This window comes from Vicugna pacos, chromosome 2, assembly GCF_048564905.1.
Source record: "Vicugna pacos chromosome 2, VicPac4, whole genome shotgun sequence".
Lineage (NCBI taxonomy): Eukaryota > Metazoa > Chordata > Mammalia > Artiodactyla > Camelidae > Vicugna > Vicugna pacos.
Genome location: NC_132988.1, coordinates 37,141,243 through 37,156,383, shown reverse-complemented (window position 1 = coordinate 37,156,383; position 15,141 = coordinate 37,141,243). Strand labels below are relative to the sequence as shown.

Below are 15,141 nucleotides of genomic sequence, written 5' to 3'. Positions count from 1 at the left end.
GGGGAAAATAATGGTGCTAGGGCTAGGGCAGGGAAAGCATAAAATGAGTCTGGAGCATCTTGTTAAGCAGGTAAAACTTTCAGCTCCCCCAGCAAGCAAGAAATGTCAAGAGTGATGGGGCATATCAAAAAGACAGAGGAGCTGGCAAATCTGGTGTAATTTGAGAATGTGATTAAAAATAATAACAGAGTATAACTCATTGAACAAAATAAAAATCCATGATTCCAAAATGATAGAAATAAATAAATGAATGAGTGAATAAAGAATGCAAAGCTCTTCTTTATATTAGAATGCCAACTAATATACATAGAAGGTATTACGAGGTTGGAAAATCAGTGTATGACAAAACTGGTAAATGTACATTGATGAGGAATAGAATATTTACACAATATCAAAATATCTCCCCTTAAGATACCTATTAATTACAATGGGAAAATTGTACATTATAGTGGACATTATTAAAGTGGACACCACTTTAATAACCAAGTTATCAACTTTAACATCATCAACTGGTGGGTAAAGTAACATCATATGCTACCTGATAATATATACTAAGAAGGTCTGTAGTATAACAAAAATATACGTATTTGGTCTTTGTTCCCAGTTCCTGGCATAAAGCTCCTCAAACCCTTAACATTTCATGAGTGATAGGAGAGTCTTTTTTATTCATAACAAGTTCCTTACAATCACATCTGAGTTCATGCTTATGACAAGATTTATAGAGGAGAGGGCCTCAAATAGCTTCAGGATGAGCTGGCTTCAGGAAAACCAATCAAGTGATTAGCAGATTAGAACTTTTGGCCCCACCACTGACCTCTGGACAGGGAAGTGGGGCTGGAGATTGAGTCCAATCACCAATAACCAATGATTTACTCAATCATGCCTACATAACACAGAAAACAATCAGGTTTGCAGGAACTTTCGAGTTGGTGAAGTTATCTATGTGCTGGGATGGTGGTGTACTGCCCTCTGGAGAAGGCATGGATGTTTTGTGTCCCCCACCTCTCACTCCTTGACCTATGTATCTCTTCCATTTGGCTATTCTGAATTGTATCCTTAATAATAAAATTGTAATTTTAAGTATAGTGATTTCTTGAGTTCTCTAAGTAATTCTAGCAAATTATTAAAACTAAGCAGGGAACCCCTGAATTTGTAGTTGGCCAGACATAAGTGTGATCAGCCTGGGGATCCTATTTGTGGTTGACATCTGAAGTGGGAATAATACCATGGGACTGAGTCCCTAACCTGTGGATTCTGCGCTAACTCCAGGTAGCTAGTGTCAGAATTGAGTTGGATTGTGGGACACCCTGGCTGGTGTAAGAGAAGTGAAGAATTAAGTGACTGTTGTTTGGAAAACCAAACAAGAGCTCAAGATCAACATCTGTGGTATTCCTGCCAAAAGTGCCTAACATGAATCTATTCAAGGAAAACACTCAACAAGATAAGGCCTGTATTCTTCCAAAACATATGTCAAGAATGAGAAACACTGAGAAACTATTCCAGATTTAATGGAGACTAAAGGGAGCCCTGATAGAGGGAAAAAATAACTCTAAAGGGCATTCACAGAACAACTGACCAAATCTGACTATGGACTGTTAGGTAATAGTATTGTATCATAAAACTTCCAGATTTTGATAAATGTATCACAATTGTGTGAGAGAATATTCCTGTTAGAAATTACATACTGAAATATTTAGTAAAACTATCTCCAAATGGTTCAGAAAAATAATATGCATATGTTACTTACACACATTATACATAGAAAAAGAGAATAATAAAGCAAATGGGGCAAAATATAAACAACAGGAGAATCTAAGTAAAAGGTGTACAGAAGTTTCTTATACTGGTCTTGCAACTTTATTTAAAGTTTGAAGTGACATAACAATAAAAATAATAGGAAACAACACAGCAGGCTTACCAAATTATATGCTAGTTTTCTTCCACAGAGTGGAATACCTAAAGATTATTAGAACACTGGAAAAAAATACAGCAGTTCCCAAATGTGTTCCTTGGGGCACAATTATACCATGACAAATTTATCAAAATTAAAACAGTTGCTCTTGTCATTTCTTTCCTAAAATTCATTTTGGAAATAATTCTAATTACTAGAAATTCACTTGAGTAGAAAGTGAGACCTGCAGGGTGAAAGATGGAGAAGATTTATTTACCTGGAGAAAGACTGAAAACAGTGGGGATGGGAGGAGTAGCAGCTGTAGCCGGAAGGCCACGTGGGTGGCAATGTGACCCTTCCCCAAGACCCTCTTTTTTCTCCCTAGAAATCACGGTATCCAGGGAGTGGTTGTTCCATGGAAATAGGAGAAGAGTCCAAGTTTTGCATTCCAGTTGACTTAGGAAAAATGGTTACTTAGACAATATAAATCCTTTGACATAGGAAATCTTGAGGAGGCTTAAGGCTTCCAAAGGACATGGAACCAGGAGGCTCAAGGCCATCTGTGATGATTAATTTTATGTGTCAACTTGAGGATAAAACATTATTTCTGTGTGTGTCTGTGAGGATGTCTCCAGAAGAGATGAGCATTTGAATCACTAGAATGAGTCAAGATCATCAATGCCGGTGGGCATCATCTAATTCCTTGAGCGCTTGAACAGAACAAAAAGGCAGAGGAAGGGCAAATTTGCTCTCTGCTTGACCTGAGACATCCATCTTCTCCTGGTCTCCTGCCTCATCCATTAGAGATCCTAGTTCTGAAGCTTTGGGACTCAGACCCAGACCAGAGTTACATCACTATTCAACCTCCCCACCCCCTGCCCCGATTCTTAGGTCTCCAGACTCTGAATTACACCATCAATTTTCCAGCTTACAGATGACAGCCAGACCATGGAAGTTCTGGGGATCTATAACCAAGTGAGCTAATTCTTATATCATAATCTCTTCTTATTTATCTATATATCTATATATCTCCTCCTGGTTATGTTTTTCTGAAGAACCCACAATCTGATCTAGATATTGAATGATACCTAGTTTTCATATATAAGGAAAATGCCAAACATTTATATAGTTTTTTGATTATTATGTATTAATATCTTATTACTAATAAATGTGGTGCCACATTCAACAAAGTTATATAAATGACGGGATGATGCAGGAGATGATGTGTGACTGAACAGCATTGGTATTTGAGGTCTAAGTTTTGGATTTTGCTTTATATTTTAAATACATGAATGTATTGTTTTATTAGTAATAAAAGAGTTGAAAACCCAACTTTATAACATTCTGTTACAAAATTTTAAGAAGTAAATCAAATGTTTACCATTTCTTACAATGTATTTATCTAGGAGACTATTTTTTCACTCTTAGTTTTAATCTGAGCACTATTATATTTCATGACCACCTCTTGGTTTTCTATCGCTACATTACAACTTTAAAAGCATTCTGTGGTCAGATAAGCTTAAGAAATATTGCTTATCAGTGTTATTTTATGGCCATATGTAAAGAAAGAGGACTCAGAAAGCATAGACTCAGAAAGCATAGTTTTTTTTTCATTCTGACTATTTTCACAAAAGGCTATGAGACAGTGTTTTGACTATTAAGATTATGAGTGGGCTGAGTAATGAATTATCCACTAGCCAAGTCACTTCCACTTGTTAACACCAATGTAAGTTATGTCACAGATCAACCCCGTGACTTCTAATGAAATTCCTGGGACAGGAATAACTTCTGCAAGGCCATTACAAACACGGATCAAGGGTGTTAAGGGTGAAGCAGCAACATGAGGAATCCACAGGCTAAGAGGCTTCCCCCTGGGGGCACGGCAAATCAAGGACCGTGGGTCTATTTTAGACAACAGGACAAGAATTAAATCATTACTAGCTGCAAAACAAAAATGGCACCTTCAAAACTCTAAAGATGGTAAGCAGACTAAACAAAATGCATATAAGTGAAGAAATTTTCAGGCTGAGAAACTCAGGACCACGCAGACAAATGAAGGCTTTCTCAGCAAAGCTGAACCATATTTATGGTCCTACCATACTTGGGACTATAGTGCCATTGAAAAGCGGAAACCCAGCTGTCACCTAAGACAGGAGCGGAATTCTGCAAATTTGGCAGCAATCCTTCAGCTGTGTCTTTAATACCCCTCTGGAGGCTGCTATGGTGTGATGTTACCACAGAGCTCAAAGAGGTCATGGAGACAGCCCCATGAAGAATCAAAATGGAAAAAACTGTTTGTAGAGAACAGATTCTGAAAAACCTCTCCCAATTTAACCTATCTGAACCATCACATCTCCCCGCAGATTCCTGCCATCGGTATTCCTCACCAGTTACCATTATTCACCCAACTTCACAACCTGAGTCATCTCCAACTCCTCTTTTCTCCACACTTCCATCTTCTATTAGCTGCTGAGTCTAGCAGGTTCAACTTCATCTGAAATCCATTTGCTCTATTTGATCTTGAAGGCCAGCGCCCTGGTTCAGGTCTTAACTTACTCAGACTATTAAAATAATCTATCTTCCCAGTGTCCAGGATTTTCCCCTCTCATTCATTTTATGACCACTATAAAATTCATCTTTCTAAAACACAGTCAGAATCAAATCACCTTCAATTATTCCTCATGGCTCTGAATCACATACATACTCCTCAGCCTGGAATTAAAGACCCCAGTAATCACCAGTAGCTCCTCAACACCTAAACTGTCTATTATGCACACATTTCCATACAAGCACCACTAGGTCCAACTTCCTGTCTCCTCTTCAAATTCCTCTTCACATTTGGATCTCACTGTGCACACAACTCAATCTATTCAGGTCTTATCCATTTTCCAGGGTCTTTATCAAGCATTGCTTCCTCAAAGAAACCTCTCTCCATCTCCCCAATTAGATGTGATCTCCTTCCCTGAACCTAACACATTTTCCCTGGCATCTATTATGACCTGCTTTCTATTCTACTTACTTATCTTTACTACTATAATTTTCTCTCAATCAATATTTATAAATACAGTATTTCTATGTGCCAGGCACTATATTAGGCATCAGGAATACAAGGGTGAATAAAATAGCTATGACTTCTCAAATTACACAGCAGAGCCTCAAGCTGGCAATACTATGGAAACTTTACTACAATAGTTAGAAAAATTATTCTATTAAAGTGGTAGAACATAATTCATAAACATACCAAGTGTCATTCAATTAAGATACTTTGTTTAAAACCTCTATTAATAAAATAATAATTTTAAATAAGAAATCTGAAGAATCATACAGTGCAATTTTTAAGTCCATAATTAAAGGCCTGTTCATAACTGAACCAAAAGTGGAAGAACTATCGAATCTTCCCATTGAATTATTTTTGGGCAAAAATTTCCATTTTTTGAAGACATCCATAAATTTATTTGTTTAATAAAAGAAATGAAAAGAAAAGGATGGAAAGAAAGACAATCAGATTTTGGTATCAATGGGGCTTCAAATGAATGAATATGATTAACGGAGTAAGTGAATTTTAGAAGGTTTGGTTTTCTGACTGTTTTGGGACCTATCATTTTGGAATCTGAGTAAAATCGTCAGAAGTTCATGTGGAGATAACACAGATAGAGATGTGTATAGTGATCAGGTAAAAAGATGAAAGCATACAACTATGAGATGAGCCATGCTAAGTTATCATTAAAGAGAAAAACAAGACAAGATTTCTCTCAGGCTCTTATTCTTGACTTAGCCATCAGTGAAGGAATTCTGGCATTTAAAAGATGGGAAAGTTCCTACCATACATTCTCATTTTAAGTAAGTATGCAAATTAGTACATCTCATTCTCAAAACTCCCCATTATTCACAGTAGTTGTCCAATGCCCCAGCCAGGTTCCACTCCCAACCCCCACTCTGTACTAACAGTTCGTTGTTTACCTCATACGCATCCTTGATGTTCAAGGGCTCACCAAGAGCTGCCACATGTCCCACAATGCCTTTGTTCCATTCCAAGCGGATACAGTTATTTGAAGCTTCTTCCAGTGTTGAACCTTCTGCAACATCAAAGAGGCGGCTAATAAGAAACTTGTCGTTGGAGCTGTCCTCACAGACGAGGAACAGGGAATAGCGGTCAGCGGAGATGAGTCCATGGATGTGTAAGAAAATTTTGTGACATAAGGCTGTGACATCCAAGTGACTGGAAATATCTTTCACTAATTCCAAGAGTCTGGAGCACTGGTCCCCTTCATCATTATCAAACTGTGGGGGGGTTAGAGGCATCTGTTCCTTCTTTTCCGAGTCAGAGAGGAAACTCACAGTTCCCTCAGAATCCTTGACAACAATGGGTCTAAGAGGCCGATCAAACTCGGAGGCAGAGATTTTCCTGGTTGGTGTTCCAGGAACACTGCTATCTGCACGGGGACTCTGCTGTGAGGGGCAAGAGCAAGATTCTGGGTGGCCTCTGATGCCTTCCTTGCACACAGGAATGGTGTGAACTCTCTCAGCAAACCATGCATTGACCATTTCTCTGCAGGAAAGAACATGTACACACATTAAATATTTAAGGAGGGAAGGTGCTGTCCTCACCGTAAAGCTTCCAAAAATCCCCTCATGGTAAACTGATGAGATTATAATCCAATTTGTCGTAGAAAATAAAAACAAGATGGTTTATTTAGGACAATTTTATTTGGAAAAACTGTGACGGACAATTGCTTCAATGAAAATTTTAATAAGGTCTGACTCCTATATACATATATTTTCAGATACATGTTTTACAACACATCAAGTGTCAAGTCTGCTCCTCTCACAATCAGTTTGTATTAAAGTAAAAAAAATATAAAATCTGACAAGTCTTAGGAGAACATAAAAGTGGAAAATAATCTGCTATTTAAAATGCACCTTGTTCTGAAGTTGAATATTTTTAAAAATTTACCTAAATTTGGCTAGCCAATATGCTTAACTTTTAGATAGTTTTTATCTATAGCACTATATATAGATTATATTTAGAAAGGGAAAAGGAAAATGTAAACAATTTGATCTGGTATGTGGTAGAAAGATAGACTTCTATTAGTATCATCCTAATAATGCTTGTTCAAGTAATGGTAAAATGATGATCTCTTCTTCTAGATTATCTACTCCTTTCAAAAAGGGCGAAAATTAAAAAGTAGGCAATAACTAGCCTAAAGAATTCAGGCCAAGAGGAATGAAATTATTTATGTTGTTAATGTGCCAACCTATGAAGAAATCTAGCTGAGCTAAAGCCTTCACAGTAGGTGATTTTTTAAAATAAATATACCAGATCATACACATCAAAATGATTATTGTTCAATTCAAGTAATTCCACTTGGAAAGATGTAATCTTACACCAATTGATGGTGCTATTACGTTAGACATTTTGGAACTCTTCTTCTGAAACTAGCTTCTAAAAGAAATTAATAAGCCATATAGGAATATTAGTTTTATCTAAAAGTTAGATCTTGTTTTTCACTAAGCCTTCCTCTCAAAACAAGCAAAACCGCAACAAATCTGAAGAAACAGCTAACTTAATATGTATCTTAAGGATTAGACTTGATTTTTTCCAAAACTAAAACTTACTTCCAAAAGACAAAAACTTGCTACCACTGAGGATATTTAAAAGAACTGGTCTTATAGAGCAATGCAGCCTGCACTCCACGGTGGCTTATTGATCATTTTCACCAAACAGCCAGGATGAAAAAGTTGGACAATGCACCGTTTTGGAGAGTGTCAGGACACAGACACTCTCCAATCCTTCTGGCTGCTGTAAAAATTGGTATCACCTCTTTGGAAGGCAAGTAGGCGATAATCACCTCTTCAGAAGGCAAGCAGGCAACATCTAACGAGTTTTAAAATACATTTATCCTTTGTTTCAGAGGTTTTTCACATGTGGCAAAGGAAGCACCGGGACCTTTATTTACTGTGGTATTGCTTGTTATAGCAAAGATAAGCAGCAACCTAATACCACCTATAGAAGGGGGGCAAATCATGTCATGGCACATTTATAAATGTAACATTAGGCAGACGTTAAAAAATGGTCATAGGTACCGATATCAATGATGATTTGAATTATAATTAAGTGAAAAAGATGCAGAAAGAGAAGAGTTTGCCTTTTTTCGGAGTCTCTACTAAGTCTTACACTTATGGAATGTTCCCTTAATTATTTTATTTTGACCCGCAATCTATTGTTTGGTAAATATCCCTGAAATGGTACTGATCTAGAATGAAATGGGTCAAAAAAAAAAAAAAGATAACACAGATGTTATCAGGATTACCTCAGGATTATCCAATAATTCCAAGTGTTAGATACAGTTATAAATTTTAAAGCTTTCTTTAAAAAGCAATGTAGTAGGTAAATAGACTGCATAGCTCTCCAGTGTGTACCTACAGCACAGAGTTTTTAAAAATATAATTGTCCTAATGTTTTATAAATGCATGCTGTGGCTTGGGACAAAGTTTCCAGTGATGAGAGCAGACAATGATATTAAAATAATGCTGTATCTCAAAGACTTCAATAGAAATGAGGGGACATACTTTGGAAAGCACTAACTTAATCAAAATCATGGTAGTGGGGCAAAAACACTGATGTCAGAAATGCATGTCAATCTGTCAGAAATGTACAGGAAGCATCTGAATAAAGTTGTTTTGTAAAATGTAAAGAAAAAAGCAATATGTTTAAATCAAGATATCTCACATGATTTAAAAATACATGTATATAACTTAAATTGTCAAATCAATATAAAAATTGGCATTTTAACTATTTCAGCTACAAACTTAAAACCTCAACTTATTTCTTCTCATTGGAAACTGGTGATCAGCTTTTTAATTTTTTAATCAAACCACCTACTTGATCACTCCATGTGAATGTCTAAACAGACACCTTAAAATGGTGACATCAGAATTCTAATGCCCGACCTGTCACCTTGCTCCAACCTCACTTCCTGCCAGTCCTCCTCATATGAATAAATAGCACCATCACTGCCCTAGTTACTCAACCAAACATCAAGGAGTTACTCTGAATTTCTGTTTCCTGTAACTCTCACATCCAATCCAGCAGCCAAGTCCTGTCAACTCAACTTCCAAAACCTTATACCCCAATCTGTTCATTTCTATCTCCTGTAATACCTCCCTGGTCCAATGGACTATGGCCACAGCCCCTTAACTAGTCTATTACACTGGTCTCCTTTCAATCCATTCTCCATACAGCAACCAAAATAATCTTTGAACAAAGAAAACCTTAACATCTTAACTATCCTTCTTGGCTCCCCACTGACTTGAGAATAAAACCCAAACTCCTTCAACCCCCTACCACAGTCCCCCTCACCCACGCTGACCCCTGGGTGCTCCTCAACCACACCAAACTCAACGGCGCCCAGTCTGGAATGCTCTCCTCACCTGTGCCTGGCTGAGCACAGCTCCCTCATCCCCTGCGCATACAGGCCTTCCTTGATTACTCCACCTCAAGTGGCCCCGGCATATTCTGTTCCGCCCCCAACACTATCTGATCTTATTCTTGTCTATTTTTCTTGCTTATTAATCTGTTGGTTTATTGTCTGTTTCCTCCAAGTAGATGTAAATTCATAGTTCCTCTGTCTTGTTGGTGACTGCCTCACTGTCCTTAGAAAAAGCCTGTCATGTAGTATATCCTCGATAAATATTTGAGTGAATGAAAAAATAAATAAAGGCTCCCACATTAATCGCATTAGAAAGGGCAATGATCTTTTGCATATCTGAACGCTGGAATATTTGTTACAGAAAATCAACACTGTGCTTTGGCTATTAACGTTCATTATCCCTTGGGTGTAAGCCTCATAGCTGACCATGGCTAATATCCCCTCACACACCCTGCAGGGCCTAATCTATGTCTGAAGCAGAGCCACTGCCCCCAAATTCTTTGTTAGGTGATTTGTATTATTATATTTAATTGTCTCACAAGTGTTTCATTTCTAGATATTTCCTTGGAGAGATGAACTCAGTATTAAATGACACAGGAAAAGTACATCTAGTATAGTCAGTCATTCAGTCACTACCAGTCATGGGAGGAAGGGTTTTCTGATGACCACATTATTGATTATCTGAGTCCCTGTAGATACAGGCCTGCTCAGGAAAACACATTGTCATAACATCAAAACAATCACCTATAATCCAACCACAAATAAAATTAAATCGTCTCTCACGTGTCTCCCCCTTCAGGCAGCCCTTGAGGTTTTGCAGTGCATGACCTATGTCGCTGTATGACATGGGCCTTCCTCCTTAAGACTGATGTCTATCATCTCCTTTTCATTGTTTTTTAATGTTTCAGTCTCAGCAAATACAAATCACCTGCAGACTGAAATTTAAATTCTTACATAAGATACAGAATTTCTAGTAGATAAAAGTGATGTTGAGAACTGTTCTAATATTCCATGAAGCCACTGATAATTAAGGGTTATGCCCAATTAAAGACCAGACAACAATTAAAAGAAGAATCAACAAGGCCAATAACATAATAAATAACTGCAAAGAGAATTCTCTTCAAATAACTACATTAAGAAAGACTCTTCAAATTCTCTTCAAATAACTAGATTAAGAAAGGCTTTTGGAAAAACTGATGAAGTCTTCAAATATTAATTCAAAAAAACTATCTTGGGGGAAAAAAGAAACTCTCCTTATGATTACACTGCATAAGTCAAACAAGAAGTAAACATACTGTTCACGGTATTGTCTAGTCAGAAAATTGTTTATTCTGCAAATTAGCCTGGAGTTTTTATTATAACCTAAATTTTATTAAATCTAAAATAAGATAAATTTACTTTCATAACTTATAGTTCCATTTTTCAAGATAAAGTTCCAATTGAAACTTTTCACTGATATTTTACCAGTTTAATTGAATTCACTTTTAAGTGTCCTTTTTTTCTAGAGTGAATTAGTTTCATGAAGACCCTTGAATGTGTCTGGGACTATGGTGGACATGAGGGAGGCAGGACTGAGCAAACCCAGGCAAATCACAGAGTCACTTCTCCTCCCCAAAGTGAAGTTTATATTGTGTCCTGAAGTTAATTTATATACATCCTGAATTCTTCTGTCATATGAAGTTATATGTAACTGCATACAAATGAATAAAGATGGAAAGATGGACATGTCAAATACGAGGTTAAAAATACCAGATGGGATTCAAGAAACTTGGTTTCTGACGGGACAAATCACTCCTGTGGCCTGGGATAGGATCTCTACTTTCCCTCCTTTCTCTTCTTTGATTCTGTGAGGTTTTGAAAAGTATTTACATTAGTGATATTGGAAGGGGGAAAAAGCACTATTCTGTTTAAACCTATTTTCTACATTATGCAGCTAAATTAAATGGTTGAACCAAACACATTCTGCTAGTTGGTAGCAAGACCAGGAATCAAATCCAGGTCTCCTAATCCAGGTTTTACGGCCTACAAGAATGTAAAAGTTCTCAGAACATTGATGCTTATTATGAAGAAAACACACCATGACATCTAGCTGCATCTGAAAGAGTCAAAATCAAATTTAAACACACAGGGCAAAAAGAGAATAAAATCACTAATAATAACACATTCTCTAACTTAATTCTTTCTGTGTCCAGATCATAAAAGAATGGCACACTAAACCACTGAGGTAAAAACACGGCCTCAAGGGACTCAGAGAACAAATATTCTTAACGACAGTGTCTTGAAAAAAATCTGACTGAATCCCATGTCTACCTGAAAACAGGCCATGGTTTATAAAACTAAAAAGATGCACTGAAAAGAATGTATAATAAATGTGTTAAAGAAAAGAGTAATTCTTACGGCTGCTAGATTTGGCAAATAAAAATACAGGACACCGAGTTAAAGTTGAGTTGCAGATTAAAAAATGAATAATTCTTTAGTATAAGTAGTATATAAAATTCAGATTTTACTGGGTGTCTTGTATTTTAGTTGGCCACATTAGTCATTCGATACTCTGCTTTTCCCAACTGAAACTGCTGGTAGCTAGACGACAAAGAAAAGGTAAGGTGTTCTATGAAGCATACTAATGAGCTCCAAGCTATCAAATCACTAATACTGATTTTATCATCAAAAGAACACAAAGGATCCTGTGTACCACACTCTGATCCTGTGTATGATAGCTGAACCTTTTAAAAGCTCTTGGATTAATACCCTGTAGCATAAAATTCTTCCTTAAATCAAACCTTTTCATTTTACTGTCAAAAACGTACCATATAATTAATAGTGAAAAAACAAATTGCAACCTACTTATAAATGGGATATTGCTTAATTGCTAAAAATCCTTGGAACTACAAAGCACCGAGAGGCTGTGGTTTTCAGCCATAAATCCTAAATTCTCATCTATAACTTAGCATTTGCTACTAATGGAATCTACGATCAGTGGCAATTTTCTTCTTCTTCTGAGTTTCAATTTCTTCCTCTATAAAACAGGGAAAACACTGCCTGTTCTAACTTCTTCATGAAGTGCTAGGTGCTGTCGTCAGCAGGGTATATAAAATCAAGAATACTAAACTGGCCATCCAATTCCAGCTACAAGACCACACACAGATGTGTGACTGAACCAATCACAACTTCTCTGGAGTTCACTTTCCCTGATGTAGAAGCTCTTCATTGCAAAAATGGGCAGCTGTAATTAACAGGCCACAAAGGCCATGGAGATGCCTACAGTGGCTTACATCATCAATAGGCCAGGAGGCAATGATTATGAGGTCAGTCAACTCTCATCTCTTTTTGCCCTTCAGTTTCCTCATTTTTAATTAGAGGAAAGATTTCTTACTCCTTTACTCACCACACAGGGTTGATATATGAGTCCAGTTAGAAAATGCATGTGGAAGCACTTCAAAAATCTCTTCCATATATTTCAGATTTTGCTATCTCCTTGTTTTTGTTAAGGAAAAAGAAAGTGATTTTGTCCTAAAGCTGGCTATTTCTAAATGGGAAATAAAACAAGGGACAAATTAAAATGGACACAAAGTTGTAAAACGTTCTTAAAAAGGGGGTGGTCTTTAAAAAGGAATTTTAAGTATGGTCAGGACTGGACAAGATTGAAATATGCTTAATTAAGTAAATGAGTTTTAATATAAAGAAATAAGCTGGTCAAATTAGAATTTTGATTTCTTTCTGTTAAAAGGACAAGTTTTTTTTTTTCCCTTATTGGTCTGTTCTTGATAGTGACTGACTATAAAGGGTTTTTCTTTGCCTTTGAGTAGTCTGCCTAGAAATAAAGGGGGGGAAAGATCTTATGTCTTGTCAAAGTGGTCACTAATGTACTGTGTAGTCCTCATTCAGTCTTTAATTACTTGAGTAAATCTAGACCTCACAATATTAAAACAGCTGGGTTTTGCTCAAAATTATATAACCTTCTATATTTGAAATTTTCAATTGTCATTTTGGTTCAGTAAATAATTAAACATTGTTTCACATGGATCTAAATATATATGTATTTCACTATCTCCTATACCCTTAGTACTTACTCCAATGGAGATGTGGGACTAGATAAGAAGCAATGGCTGTTCAATTTCTCATAAAGTTACAGCCCAGAGAACCAGAGAAAGTGAGGAGGGGAAGGTCGTGTTCCTACTGGTACAAGCCCACAGGCTGAGGGGGCCTATCAGGGTTTGGCAATAGGCTGGCTACTGCACCCTGAGCATTCGAAGTCCTTGGCAAAGAAAATACTGCAGACTGTCATTCTTTATGGAATCCCACTAAGTTTTCCCTCCAAAAAGAAGAGTTACGGCATAACTCTATGTAAGTTACATTCTAGCCATTTGAGCAAAAAGAATGAAATGGATGCAACTTCCCCAAAGGTATTTTACCCTCTGCTACAAGCACTGATAACTCAGACTGTGCTTTCATGTAGAAGTAAGTCCTTGCTAACTTCCCTGCAATCAAAAGCAGAGTGGCCCTCTTGAAGCCTTTGAGTTGACTTAACTTTTACAAGGCTGTTAATGAAAGACAACAGGCCCTTGATGCTTGAAATAAAGACATGGCCAAGGGAAATACAATGAAAACTGATGCCAAGAATTTATAATCGATGACAAGACCCTGATGTTTAACATCCCATCCAGATCATTCCTTCTCTCCTTACTAAAGTCTGTTTTATGGTCCTCTAGTCAGTTATTTCCTTCCGTCTTTTATTACACACAACATTTCTTACCTCATAAATAATTGTATTATACACCTTTTTTAAACTGGTAAATTAGATTTCACTCTGTTTTTAAACTTTTACAATATGTCTTAAAATAACTGGAGGAACCCTAGAGAGTACCAAAATCACTGTTGAGAGTCACTCCTCTCAGGTAACATGAATGTGAACACCATCTGTGGTTTCAAACTTGTAGATAGGTAGATGCTGCTCAGGGCTCACTGATGGGCTCCCCACACTGAGCAAGTAGAGCACCCAAAATACTGATATTAGATAGCAGGAAGTAAAGCCAACTGAAAGTTGGTATTAAAAAAAAAAAAAACTTCCCATGAGTTATCATAAATGTGAGTTGAATTTTAAATCTCGTATCTTTTAAAATGATACAGTTTATTGTCTTAATATTTCTACTCTTGCAGCTCAAACTGCACATGCAATGATGACTTAATATAAAAATCAGTGTCATGAGGAATAATGTTTACCATATTTTGATTTCCTGAGGATTCTTTATAGCACTCACAACACTGCACCCTTCAAGACGACATGCCTAGGTGGGTGGAGTGCCCTACAAAACTAAATGAGTTCATGCACTCAAAAGGCCAGGCAGTCAGGGTCTAGCAGCTGCTGCAGGAAAAGGCTGGGCTTGACATTTCCAGTGTCGGACATTTTGGGTCTGTAGTAATACACAGAGGGATGAACAAATTCATTCGTTAAAAAAAAAAAAAAGAATTGAAGGAATTAGGAGGTGAATTGTCATTTTGTACAATGGCTGTAGCGGGGAGTTTATCTTACTAAATTATATATGTGGCAGAAATAAAGTGCTATATATTTCATACTACACATCCTGTGTGCTCCTATTTTTAGAGAAGGTGAAGAAAAGTGTATCATTCTTAAAATGAAAAATAATTAAGTTAATGATTAAATTTAATGGTACCAAGCTAGTAACACCTTTTTAATGAATATTTAAATTGGTTTAAATCTATATGATTAGCAAAAGGGATACACACACACGCCTGTGTCCACAGGGGCTCCATGCAGCAACAATTTTACTTTCTACCAAAGTTGAACTGCTCACTCATCTT

The 15,141-nt window shown here is 36.9% G+C and overlaps 1 protein-coding gene across 5 annotated transcripts in view; it reads right to left on the bottom strand.

Moving 5' to 3' along the window:
• Positions 1-15,141, bottom strand: part of PDE5A (phosphodiesterase 5A) — a 130,786-nt gene that overhangs the window by 100,650 nt on the left and 14,995 nt on the right. For 4 of the 5 annotated variants that reach the window (XM_031691520.2, XM_072938264.1, XM_015247684.3 and 1 more), the window contains exon 2: positions 5,852-6,440. In XM_031691520.2, the coding sequence (XP_031547380.1) occupies positions 5,852-6,436 (585 nt within the window). In that variant the 5' untranslated portion in view covers positions 6,437-6,440. Of the gene's footprint in view, positions 1-5,851; positions 6,441-12,165; positions 12,187-15,141 lie in introns of those variants that run through there. The other variant, XM_072938285.1, reaches the window with a different exon arrangement.